Below are 13846 nucleotides of genomic sequence, written 5' to 3'. Positions count from 1 at the left end.
TGCAGTATGCAGGAAATCTTATACATGATTTAGTGGCCCCTGAGTTTGGTACTACTGTCTTGGGGTGAATATGACAGCTATCTTCAAGCAGCCACAGAACTGTCATGTGCAAGAAGAACTGGATTTGTGTTACTTGGCTTTAGGGGGTGAAACTAAGGGTAAGAAATAGAACTTAATCAGGAAGAACAATGTAAAACAGAACAGACTAGATAATAGTAACAGAACATTACTACTGGGAGGTAATAGATTTCTCATTACTATGGACTTCAAGTGGAGGCTGGATGATCACTTGTAAAATTAATTTCTACTTAAGCAAGGATTCAACTATATGACCTTTGAAGTCCCTTGCAATTCTGAGGCTCCTTTGTTCTGAGACTTCCTGGTCACATACTCTGGGTTACCTGAGGGCCACTGTTACCGACCATCGAACCTGAATTCCTTCCCATTCGTTAGGCCAGGACCAATTTTTGTTGGACCCGCTGCAACCCACAGAACAAGAAAAGAAGGTGAACAAATTCAAACTTTCAAATAACTTTCAAATGTTCATTATGAACATGGATTGTGGGAAATGCTGTTTAGCTGTCTTTTCTTCATTTTAAGAGTCCGGATTAGTTTTAAACAAACCCACTTATTTTGACTTCATCCTTATTTTAGAACAGTGCCATCTCATGAAAAACAAAGTTAAACAGATAATAAGAAAAACGTGAGGAAATTTCCTAACTGCTCCCCTCACACATCCTGCTTTCTGACTCTGCTCCCATTGCTCATGCTGTATGCATACGTCCAGAAGCTAGGGAAATGAGCTCTCCTCACCTATCCCCTTAAGATCCAACTGAAGGATCACCCACACCAACTCAACCCTGTATTCTTCATGAAAACTCCATATTCTAGTTTATCTCTCACTTGTCTGAACTCCTACAATGCTTATAGCTGGAAACATACACACAACACATACACAGACACACAGACACACACACACTCCCTGAAGTCATGATCTGTGTCTAATACTGGGATTCATAACAGAGGGTCCGTGGAAAGATTTCAGGAAATCTATAGCTTAGATGGGAAAAAAGTAACATTTCTTTTTACTAACCTCTAACTGAAATTTAGTATTTCCTTCAGTTATTTACTAATCTGAGAAGGGGCTCATGTGCACTATACCAAACTGCTAAAGCAGTTTATGACCCAAAAAAAAGGTTAAGAAACACCGGACTACTTTTGTTTGCCCTAGAGAAACTTCTATAGTGCCTGATACCCAACAGGCATTTAATCAAGACATTTAATTAAGACTGATTGACTGATGGCTGAAGTTGTGAGACCAGCCAGGTCTTGGTCTAGAAAATTCCATACATTTCCATGCTGGCTCCCTACAAATCCAAAGCAAAGGATGAAGGAAAAAGCTTTATATCCAGAAACAGATACTTAGGCCACATTTCAGAAATTCCTTTCCTAAAAACACCCTAGAATTTGAAATATGAGAAGCTACCTCAAACCTCTTTTCCAAAGCAAGAGCTGAAAAAGAATTTGCTATGGCCCTACCTAATACAGAGATATATTGTGTATATGATCATGGCAAGCAAGTGCTAGGGTTGCTTCTATTTGTTACATAAGCTGCTGAGTACTAAAGCCACAGTTATCTCCAGAGGGGAAAGTTCAGACTTGAGCGCTGTGGCCTCAGTAAGGAGGCTGCAAATCATTTTAAAATCCCCATAGCACTCAGAAACTCTGCAGATGCCACCAAACTAATAGTTGGGCCAAAGTCTGCCACAGAGATGGCAAGATACACAGCAGATAAAATTATCATGACAACATGTGGAATCCAGGATTGTAGTATTTTGCTGTTTGTATAAGTCAGGTCAATGTATGCCATCTAATACCAAGTAGAAAAAATACAAAGAAAATCAGTACAGAGAAGAGACAGTGAGGCCACTGACATGCACCTTGTCCAACAGGTTTCTCTTTCTGAAGTTGAGATGTATTCAATGAATCTTTGCCCTTACTGAAACATACAGGAAACAGTGTCTCCATAAAATGGACTGCTTTTCTGTGACCTGCTATGAGCTTTTACTCATTCAAACAAACAAGGCAGACTAGATAGGAACCCTACACACGCAGATGGTCAGGCCAGTAACTGAAGAAGTCTGGCTTCTTCAGAAACTACAAGAATCTTCTAATATTATAGATAGGAAATGCAAATTAGATATGTTTGTGGTATTATTCTAAGCAGTAGGTAGCTGCTCACTTTGTGGAGCTCTTTGTGGAGGATGTAGAAGCTAGTAGGAGGTACAATTCATTCAGAGATGAATGAGATCCCTAAGATTTATATTATATTCCCAATACAGAACAAAGCCTGAAAAAAATTCTTAGGGGAATTGAAGGAGTCCAGGGTCCCTTAGCTCTAAAGGTTCAGCCTGGTCATAGGTTCCGTTTGATTTCTGCTCTCTGCTCACTCCTCAGGGAAGCAGTAAGCAGCATCTCAGAGAAAGGGCACTCAGATTCCAAGGCTTCCCAAGTATGTTCCCTTCAATAGCTTCATCCAGAGGGAATGAGAGGGCACCATACAGAGACCTGAAAAAGTAGCACTCAATCACATTATGGTGTACATCAGCTCTGGGCTAAGTAGGGAGGAGGTAAAGAGGCAACCTATCCAAACCATTCTTTATTCTAAAGGCTTTAAGATCTCCAGTTACAAATGCACAAACGTTCCATCCCTTCCACTTGCCCTGTGGCTCAGACAAGCACTACCTGCTGGCTTGTTTTACCAACAATGGAAAAAATAAATGCACCTTATTTCAATCTTCAAAGGCAATCTATGTAGCTCGAATATGGAAAGGAGCAAGATATCTGCCAACAACACTTCCTAGCTTCTTTCACTGTTCCAGAACAGTTTTGTTTTGACCATGACACTAATCAGCACACTGTCCTGCAATAAGACTGTCTTTATTATAGCACAGATTGTGGCTAGAGTCCAGGTCCTGCTGCCACATCAGCACAAGAGGACGGGCCAGGCCTGGGGCCTCAGGCAACTTTAATTTCCTCAATTCTAAAATGAGAACATGACATTGAACAAACTTAAGGTGCCACGTAGAGTAGTTTAACCCACCACTCAAAAGAAAAGAAAGTATACAGAGCTTCTATGAGATCTAGGTCTTATGACTACTAGGTATATGGGGGAGAAGTGCAGCATAAATGTCCTCTATTCACAAACAGCTGCCTAGGATACTGACTGTTTCACTGGGATAAAACACCGAGACACTTGCCTCATTTGCCCAAGGAAGACAGAGGGTTTGTAGGGTTGTGATGTGGTTTAGGAATTCCTAATTTGGAAATCAACCTAAAAGTTCCAGCACACAGTCCATACTCCACCACACATTTCTCCTTCTGAGGCTACTTAAGAAGGGAAGTCTATGAGAAACTGCAAGGTAAACGGAGTCAGGAAAGATCTGGGTTGGAATCCCACATTTAATGCTAGCTATGTAAAAGGCTGGCTCTCTAAGCCTCAGCTTCTTCATCCATAAAATGGAGATAGCAGCAGTATATACACATCGCTTTGAGGATCAAATGAGATTGTGTGTGTGTGTATATGTGTCTGCATGTGTGTGTATGTACATATATGTGTGTATGCATATATGCCTATGTGTAACTAGTCACATAATATTTCAGTGTCCCCACAAATCGCTCTAAGATTATAAATTACAGATAGCAATCTGCTTTAGAAGAGGGAGTTCCCAAATTAATTTTTTTAAACTTGAACCAAAATTTAAAAAAACTGGGGAGGTGGGGGAAAGTGTTAACTAGTTACCTGGATTTCCTTTGGCAAATGAATACCCCTTTCTTCCCCTATTTTGCTGATGGTAAATCATTTATATTTTATTGATCAGAAAAAGGAAGCCTTCAGTTACATTTCCAAAACTAAAGAAAAGGGATTACATAAACATAAGAGGAGATAACAGGACACATCATATCAGAATCAAATCATAAACATCAGGGCCAGAAATATGAGTCAAGGACTGAAGGTGAGGAGAACCTGGGCTTGCATTTTAAACCCAGTAATCTACACTAATTATCTAAAATGTAGGGAATAACACCTGGGGGGGGAGGCACAAAAAACTTTCAGGGGGACAATAATTGGCAAAATCATTGGATATTTTTGGAATAACTCCTGAATAAATACATTGAATTTTTTCAACAGTCAACAACATTGGGTTTATGACACAACCAAGCTGTAATGAATTATTAATTTTGTGACAAACAAGCTTGGCCCTGAATAAGACATGAAAAAATACACCTTTCTCCCTTTCTTGCCAAGGGAAAGGATATCTACAGGCATGGAACATAGCATATAATAGCACACTCAATGGATATGATATATTCATCTTCCAGAACTGGTATTTCCTTTATTGCTTTTTAAACCCTTGGTAAATACTTGATCTTTGATGGTTTAAGTCACATACCTGGAAGCATCAAGGAATGGTTTGTAAGCAAGGATGATCCACTCTTCTCTGTTAGATGAATACCTTGGCTCCCGGGGTGTTTCTGCTACTGTATCTAAATCCACTAAATAATGGCATTTGCTGATATCAACCTGGAATAGAGGTAAGATACAATTCTTCAACAAGATGTATAATATCACCTGAAATCCCAGAGATTTCCAAAGGGTCTCAAGAATCAGAGATCATTCACAGCCCTCATAGTAACACACTGATACAAAGATCACAAGTATTCCCTCAAGCACATGTACTATGTTGGATTATAACAGTTTAGAAACCTGGGGAGGACATGTTAACCCAGTTAAACGTGCAGGCATATTCAGCATGAGGAGACCTGTGGCTTAGCACATCCCTGGAAATGGCTGCTGGTGCAGAGGACTCCTAGCCACCATAGCAAATGTTACTATGCTTAGAATGATCCTAAGTAAATGTGCCCACCCCAGGAAACACACCAGCTCACTCTCACTTTCAATTCATCACATTTTAAGCACCAAGGGGAGCACGGATGCCAACCAAGGTGTGAGAGAAGTCCTCCTAATTGCTGATTGAGCCACAGTGGCTACCTGAATAAGTCAGACACTACCATTCATAGGTGTGTGCACTGCAAACACTTCAAAAAAATCAGCAGAGATCAGTGAAACATGACATTATTGATATCACAATATCACAAATTGATATCCTTGAGCAGGTAAAGGAAATAGTGACCCAAAAAACTTCTAACAAGCATTGGCCAATTGTCAATGCTCATGGAAGAATATGAATCCAACTGACCTCTACATTTTTAAAAAAATCTTGTGGGGTCTATTATTTTCAAAAAACTCATCAATTTAGGAGAGGATACTCCAAAAACCCTTTGACTCTTAGGAGAAAGAAGGCGAAAATAAAGGTTTATTATGTGCCTACTCTGTGTCAAGCACTGTGCTAAGCACTTTACAAATGTTATCTCATTTGGTCCTCCCATTAAATATGGAAGTAGGCGCTATTCTCATTTTACAATTAGGAAACTGAGGCTAACAGAGGTTAAGTGACTTGCCCAGGGTCACAGAGCTAGTACATGTCTGAAGTCAAATATGCTCAGGGCTCAATCCTCTGTGCCAGGTATCTGCCTCTAAAAGGTAGAGTGGAAACTAAGAGTTGGGAAACTACCAGCCGTGGGTTAGCTAGCATCAGGAGGAATTGTAAAGCCAACCATGAAGTCCTGGAGAGGGGTAAAATCACAAGAACAGTGCTTTCCAGAGTTCAAACTAGATGTCTCTCTAAAATTTAAAAAAGAAGCCCTCCTGGACTGTCAACTTCAATTTAGGTGAAGACCATTAGGAAAAGTGGATGGAGACCTTGATTATCTCTGGCCGACCAGTGAACTCTGTTTTTCCCATCCTCTTTCCCCTTTCCCTCCAGCTCACAGCAATGTTCTCATTCTCTCACAGCATTATTTATATGTAAATAGGGCTTCAGTCTCACATCTGTCTCTACATATGGGCTATTCCTCCAGGGGAGAGAAAGCACACTGAGAATTGACGTCAGAACCAATTCCATTCCGCAGAACTCTCTAAAAATGATCCTTTGCATAAACACTCCCGGCAGCAGCTTTTATTGTCTGAACACCCACTCCATGGCTCCCATGCATTTTACAAACATGAAATGAGTTTAGAAAAAGCTTCCCAAGAGCCTTGTCAGTGCAATCAAATAGAGTCAGCGAGAGGTAAGGACAGCCTGCACGGCTGCTCCCCCATCCCGGGGACGCCTCTGAAATGCCAGGCTGCCATTTCAGCCCTTTTGCTCCAGTCCAGCTTCCTCAAATTACAGTCTGTCAGGGTAGAGCTCTAATGCAGTTTTTCTACTTGACCATGACAGTTGTCCTACTACAGAGGTGGCTTGCAATGCTGGAATATTCTAACCACTCCAAGTTCTCAAGCCTCTCAGATTGGTACTAGCTATTTAAGATGACAAAACATATCAGCTGGGCTTGGCATAATCAAATCAACCAATTAATGGCTATTTACTGAGTGTTGTCTACATGTCCTTCAAGAGAGTAAGGCACTGTAGAGGATTCAGAGGAAGGAAACATAAGACATGGTTTCTATTAAAAAAATATAAGGCATGGTTAGATCCCAAGGGACTAACAGTTATGCTATAGAAGCAAAATAAACATATTAAAACAGAATAATTAATTGTTGTACTATGTGGTAACAAGCATAAATGCAACAGAACGACAAAAACTCAAACTTCACTAGAAAAATGGAGATCATTTAGTCCAATCCCTTTGTTTTACAGATGAGGAAACTGAGGCCAAGAGAGGAAAAGGAAAGGCCCAAGTCCCAAAAGAAGTAGGGATTTCCCAGCCAGCTCTCTTCCCACTACATCACACTGCCTCTTTCCAGTGGTTTAAAGCTCAACTCAAAAGTCTCTTTCATTAAGCCATTTCTCTAAACCTGTTCCTCTATCTCTTTCCTCATCTATGATCTCATATAGCACTTTGTTATGCACTTCTATAATGAACATTTTACTGTGTATTAGTTACCTGTGTAAATACGTAAACTGTGAGACTTTCAGCTCCATGAAGGTACACTTTGTGCCCAGCTAGACTCTATCTCCTCCTAAGACCTAGTTTATTGCTTTGCATAAAGCAAGTGCTTATCAATTATTTTTTAAGTGAACAGAGTGTTGGAAAAAGTTTTCATGGAGAAAATGGAAATATTCAAAAATGAAGCAACAGAAGAAAGATATTCTAGGTGGAAATTTAGCATGTCTAAAAGTAGAGATGGAAAGCACTTGGCATATATCTACAGGCAGGTAAAGTGATAAAATCTAACAGAAGTGAAAAGTACAGATTGTGAGTAGGGGAAAACAAAATCGAATAGGTAAGGTGAGATGGAACGATGGAAAGACTTAAACATTATGAAGGGGGACTGAACCTGAGCAATCAATCAATCACCAAGCATTTTATTAGGTACCTACTACACTCCAGGCCCTGCTATGTGCTAGAGATAGAAAGACAAAAGGAAAACAGTCCCTATCTTTGAGGAACTTTAGTTCTATTACTGAAGATAACATGAACATATGAAGGTAAATGCAAGACATACAACCAGGGCTCCCTAATGCTAGTGCCCTTTCTTCTAAGGTTACCTACTACAAACTTTGCATATGTGATGGGTCCTTTTGGGTATGTATCTTGTACCCCCATTACACATACGAAGCGGACACAAAGCAACCTTGGAGGGGAAATAATTAGTGTTATATACTAGCAAAGGCCTCCAGTGAAGATGGGAATTGAGCCAAAAACCTGAAGGAAGACTTAAGCAAACTAAGAGGCAGAAACGAGGAGGGAGCACATTCAAGGCAAGGCAAGCAGCTGGTGAAAATGCATCAGAAATGGGAGATGGGGTGACATATATGAGGAACAGAAAGTTGGCCAGCACAGCCAGATCATAAAGTCCATGGAGAAGAGTAAAGTGAAAGGCGAGTGGAAAGGGGTGAAGAGGTCAGGCAGGAAGAACTTTAAATGCCAAACAAAGCAGTTTTGAAGATCATAGAGAGTCAAAGAGTTTATAGTGAGGAATGCAGTAAAATGGCTAGACCTGTATTTTAGAAAAATCACTTTAACAGTAAGTGAAAGACGGACTGGATAAAAGAGATGGCTAGGATAGGAAGGGAGACCAATGAGGCTTCTACTGCCATGGCCCAGGAGCAAGATGATGAGGTACTGAACTCAGGGAGTGGTAGTGGTTGTGTGCTCAGAGCCAAAGGGATGGATACTACAGATGTTATGGAGAAAGAAACGACAGGATTTGGCAAAAACTCTGATACGTGGAGTAAGAGCAAAGAGCAAAGGAAGGTACCAAATTTGTGAAGCTGGGCAACTGGAAGGATCATTGTACCCTCAACAGCAACAGGGAAGCTGAGTCAAATGCTGCAGAGAGGCAAAGACGGATGAAGATGAAGTGGATTTGGTAAATGCAATAACAATATACAATTGATTCTTAAGCATATCACAATCAACAAATATTTCTTAAGCGCCTACGACATATTAGGCACTTTGCTAAATGCTAGAGATAGAAAAAGAGGCCAAAGATAGATCCCTGCCCTCAAAGAGTTCACAACCTAATAAAGGGGGAGACAAGAAAACAAATATATAGGAAAAAAGCTAAATACTGGGAAAATAGGAAATAATTAAAACAGGGAAGGCATTACAAGTAAAAGGGGATGGGAAAGTTTCCTGTAGAAGATGGGATTTTACTTGGGACTTGAAGGCAGTCAGGGTAGCCAGGGGAAGAGCATTCCAGGCATGGGGGTTAGCCAGAGAAAAATGCCTGGAGCCAATAGACGGAGTGTTGTATTTGAGAAATGACTAGGAGGCCAGTGTCATTGGATCAGAAGAGGTTATACAGGAAGTAAGATATAAGAAGTCTAGAAGAGGTGGGTGGATGAAGAGACCATAGGCTATGAAGGACTCTGAAACCAGAGGATTTTATATTTGATCTTGGAAAGGACTGCGAGCTAATGGAGTTTAAGCAGTGGTGTGGGAAGGTATGACATGCTTGTTCTTGTGCTTTAGGAAAGTCACTTTTGTGGCCAAATGGCAGCTGGACTGGAGTGTGGAGAGACTTGAGGCAGAGAGATCCATCAGAAGGCTATTGCAACAGTCCAAGTTCAAGGAGATGAGGACCTGTACTGGGGGGGTGGCAGTGTCTGAAGACAGAAGAGGGTGCATTTGAAAGATGCAGCAAAGGTGAAATCAACAGGCCTCAGCAACAGATCGGATGTGAGGAATGAGAGATAGCAAAGAATTAAGGCTGACACCTAGTTTCAAGCCTGTGGCACTGGGAACATGAGGAAAGAGAAAAGGCCACTGGATTTGCCAATTAAGATACTATTAGTAACTTTAGAGAAAGGAATTTCAGTGGAATGATAAGGTTGGAAGCCAGATTGTTAAGAAAAGATGTGAAGAGAGAAAGTGGAGGAACCTATCAGAGACAGCTTTTCAAGGAGTTTAGCCACAAAGGGCAGAAAAGACATAGAATGGTAACCGTTGTTGGGGATGGAAGGATCAAGTGAAGGTTTTTTTAAGGATAGGGAAAGACATGGGCACATTTGTAGGCAGTAGGAAAGCAGCCAGTAGACAAGGAAAAACTGAAGATAAATGACAGAGTAGATATGATAGAGGGGGCAATCTGTTGGAGCACATGAGATGGAATGGGATTGTTTTTTCGAGTGGAAGGGTGAGCCTTGGTAAGAAGGCTATATCTTTATGTGAGAAAGGCATGAAGGAGGGGATAGTGGCAGAAGGTATCTGAGTGATGGGAGATGAGGCAAAGTTCTCAGTTGAGAGAGTGGGAGCGCAAAGAGGGAGCCCATGGAAGGTTTGTAGAGGTTGGAAGAGCTGCTGTGGAGAGTGAGATAGTGAGTTGGTAAAGGAGGTATAGAAGGATTTCCTATTAGCAATGAGGGCCCAACCGACTGTAAATTTGTATTGGATCCTGTCAGAATGGTTGTGTGATTTTCTCCACCAACTCTCAGTAGCACGTGTGTAGGAGTGAAGGTGATGGGAATGGTCAAAGAAAGGCTAAGGATTGGTATGGTGCAATCAGCAGTATGACAAGGGGGCCAGGGACTCAAGAGAAGATGACAGTATAGAGTTAAACTGGTTCACCAAGAGGTCAATATGGGAAAAAGAGGAGAGAGTGGCTAATGCAGGGGAGCTGGCCTGGGAGAGAACTGAGGGTTCTGAGGACTGGAGGTCATGGTAAGGACAAAGAGTAGGAAATGGTTGCACAGAGGGAGATATGGAACAAATGTCACAGAAATACTGAGCAGACTAAGAACTGAGAAAAGACTGTAAGAGGAATAGGACAAAAGCTGAACTAGAGAGTTCACATGAACTAACAGTTCTGTAGTAACAGTACTGTAAGACCACAAGGACAACACTAAGAACCTGACTTCTGGTATCACTGCTCTCCCGATCCTGCTGTCAGCACAGCTGCCTAAGCTAGTGGCCTATCTGTTACTAAGAAGAAAAGGATATGGATTTACACTGAGGCATCAATCAGCTGGAACAACAATGACGCAAGTGGAGGTAAAAATAGATGCCTGATGAGGGACAACGTGGAGTTCAGGGGAAAGAGTACAGAAATCATCTCTGTATACAAAACAGATCTCAATTCCCATAAAGCACTATAAATTTTTCTGCATAGATAGTACAGAACTCATTAATGTTGAGGGCAAGGAGAGGAAAAGGAAGAGGGCATAGGAGAGCTAAGAGATCAACCACAATTAACTGTCCTGTATGTAATCACCAAAGCAAATAATAGGATCACAACTTGAAACACTGAGGCTATGATAAATAATAGAAATTGTACCCCCAACAACATGTTTCATTTACTCATAACTGATATTATAACTCCCTGGAATACATAATAATACTTAAAATGTTTTAATCATCTTATTTAACAGAATTCATCAATGACTGATTTTTAACAATAACTTAATACTTAAAAATTAAATTTGGAGTATGTTTTTTTTTTTAATTTTCAAGGTACCCAATTAATTGATTCACTACCTTCTAATATCTCCTTGAGAGCTAGTGCAATGAAGTTTAGAAGTTTCCTATTACATAGTCCTTATAACTGGGCACATACCACATGGAACAGCTTTAAATCTAAAGCTTTTGGACATTATGAACACCTGTCATAATTCTCTTCTAAAATTCATGGTATTTCTCCCATTATATCTCATAATGCCAATCAAGTAATTACAGCAAATTCTACAACAAATATCTTTGTATAACCAAAAGACTTCCAAAAACCCCAGGCAAGTGTCCAGCTATTTATGTTTTTAACATTTTATTAGTACTCTTTTAAAAAAAATATCACTCACTTCTCAAAGACTCATCCCTGGTTCTGCCCTCATGGAAACTTCCCTCATAACAAATAAGATCAGTCAAACAAAACTGGTCAACAAATTGGCCATAACTGAAAATGCATGTCTCATTCTGTACCTATGGTCTATTACCTCCCTATCAAGAGTTGGAAGGCATGCCTTACTATCAGTTAGTTGATATTAGGACTGGTCACCAAACTGATCAGAGTTCTACAGTCAATGTTTTTTTTCCCTCTATACTATTGTGGTTACTGTGTATATTGTTCTCCTGGTTCTCCTTATTTCATTCTGCATCAGTTCAAACCAATGTTCCCAAGTTTCTCTGAATTCTTCATATTTGTCATTTCTTACAACATACTGGACCCAGATGGCTCAGGAGGAGAAAGTAAGGCTGGTGACCTTGGACAGCCCTCCCTCATTCAAATCAAAGTCAACTGCAAGTCATGTCGTCATCTTGATGTCATGATCCTCGAGAACGAAGGACAAACACAACAGCAGCAACATGATAATAATACATGATGTTCATATATCAGTCTATGTTTTGGTTGTTCCTCACTCAAAAGGCACCCATTTGCCTTCAGGCTTTGTGACTATAAAAAAAAGTGCTGCAATATTTTTGCGTTAAGAAGAATATTCTATTCTGCCTCTCCATCTCAATGTATTCACAGGAAAATATCATAAAAATAAGGAAAGGAAGTATCTCCGCACCTCAATTGATACAGCTATGGGATCAACCAATCAACATTCTGTGATGACATAATGTCATCACAAAATGTAAAGTAGGTGTTAAGGTATTTTCCTCAACAAATGTGAAAGAATTATATGCTTTACAGACATCGGATAAAGGCAAGTGATACCACATAGGAAACATCTGAGACAATCAATCATCTCCCTACGTATAAAACAGGAAGCTAGCCCAGGAGTTCATCAGTTCAATGATAGAGGATTCCAGTTTGGGAGTTGAAGACTTGGTGATCAAGTTCCAAGCCAGAGGCAGAAGTGGAGAGTAGATCCTTGGAATAGAACAGTTATCTTTCCCTACAAATACTGGCTATGTTATCTGATATATTAGAGCAGTAATAGGTAGAAAATGCATCCAGTCAGAAGCAGGGAGATATAACAAAGACAGGCATAGATAAGGAGAAATGGTCACTTGAAGGAAGAGTAAGTTCAAGAAGCATGATACCTCACAGTACCTATGGACTTTAAAAAGCAGCAGCTGGTGAAAGCCCAGCACAGCAACTTGCATAGAAGGGAGCTGTACCCAAAGAGATCTATGGGAGGGAGGGAGGGAGGGAGAGAGGGAGGGAGGAAGGAAGGAAGGAAGGAAGGAAGGAAGGAAGGAAGGAAGGAAGGAAGGAAGGAAGGAAGGAAGGAAAGAGGGAGGGAGTGAGGGAGGAAGGGAGGGAGGGAGGGAGGAAGGATGGCAGACAGGGAAGGCAGGAAGAAGGGAGGAAGGGAGAGAGGAAGGAAGGAAGGGAGGGAGGAAGGAAGGAAGGAAGGGAGGGAGGAAGGAAAGAGCGTCTAATGTCAGAAGCAGTGGATTTGTCACATGTATATTCAATGCTATATACGTGCCTCCCACTGTTGAGTTCTAAGTTTGAGTCTACTTTTCCCAAAGGTTGTATGTCTTTGTGGAAGAGTACACTCCAGATATTTAGGGGACTATTTTTTACCATTTGTTCTTACTGTACTTAGTAAATGCCTTTGCTGAGATGAGATCTATATTAAGTCTATCCACTCAGACAATCCACTAAGTCTATCTACTTAGTTTAACATTAACGGAGAGTAAAGCAGTGGGAACTTACTAGTTACAAGAGCAGAACAAAAGAATAGTCTTGCCTCTGGAGATCAAACCCACAAGTCAGATTATATAGGAAGGGGGTGTTACATCTGTATATACAGGATCCTTCCATCGGTCTTTGACCTTGCGACATATGTCTAGTATTGCTGGGCCAAAAGGTATAGAGTTTAGTGACTTGTTTAGTATAATTCTATATGGTTTTTCAGAATAGTTGGATAAATTCATAGCTCTACTAACACTACATTTATGTACCTGTCTTCCCACAGTACTTCCAACATTGAATATTTTCATGTTTTATCTTTTTTTAAATGTCCAGTTTTTAACAGCATTTTTATTGAGATCTATGATGTAATTGTTGTAGGGAAACTCCCAGAGACGAAACTCCCTCAGTCACTGTGGATCTTGAATTGCTCTGTAGCCTATAGTCCCAGAGAGCTGCCTTAGACACTGAGGAGTTGGGTGATGTGCCCAGTGTCACAGAATTATTATGCCTGAAAAGCAGAACTTGAACTCAGGCATTCCTGACTTCAAAGTCTTTCTCTATCTTTTATACCATGCTAACTCTCATGGCACAAATTTGGCACTGCCTTGGAATTCACTGTAATGCTAAACCATGAGGTTAAACCCTATGTGGTTTCTTCTCTGGTACCTGGACCATTAGAAGACTGTGAGCTCC

At 40.6% G+C, this 13846-nt stretch overlaps 1 protein-coding gene across 2 annotated transcripts in view; it reads right to left on the bottom strand.

The window, feature by feature from the left end:
* ALG9 (ALG9 alpha-1,2-mannosyltransferase) overlaps nt 1-13846 on the bottom strand; it is a 119391-nt gene that overhangs the window by 21251 nt on the left and 84294 nt on the right. For both annotated transcript variants that reach the window (XM_072611129.1, XM_072611130.1), the window contains one exon: nt 4455-4585. In XM_072611129.1, the coding sequence (XP_072467230.1) occupies nt 4455-4585 (131 nt within the window). The remainder of the gene's footprint in view (nt 1-4454; nt 4586-13846) is intronic.

The sequence above is a fragment of the Notamacropus eugenii genome, chromosome 5, assembly GCF_028372415.1.
Source record: "Notamacropus eugenii isolate mMacEug1 chromosome 5, mMacEug1.pri_v2, whole genome shotgun sequence".
Taxonomy (NCBI): Eukaryota; Metazoa; Chordata; class Mammalia; order Diprotodontia; family Macropodidae; genus Notamacropus; species Notamacropus eugenii.
The sequence above is the reverse complement of the archived record's forward strand: the minus strand, read 5'-3'. Positions and strand labels throughout refer to the sequence as shown.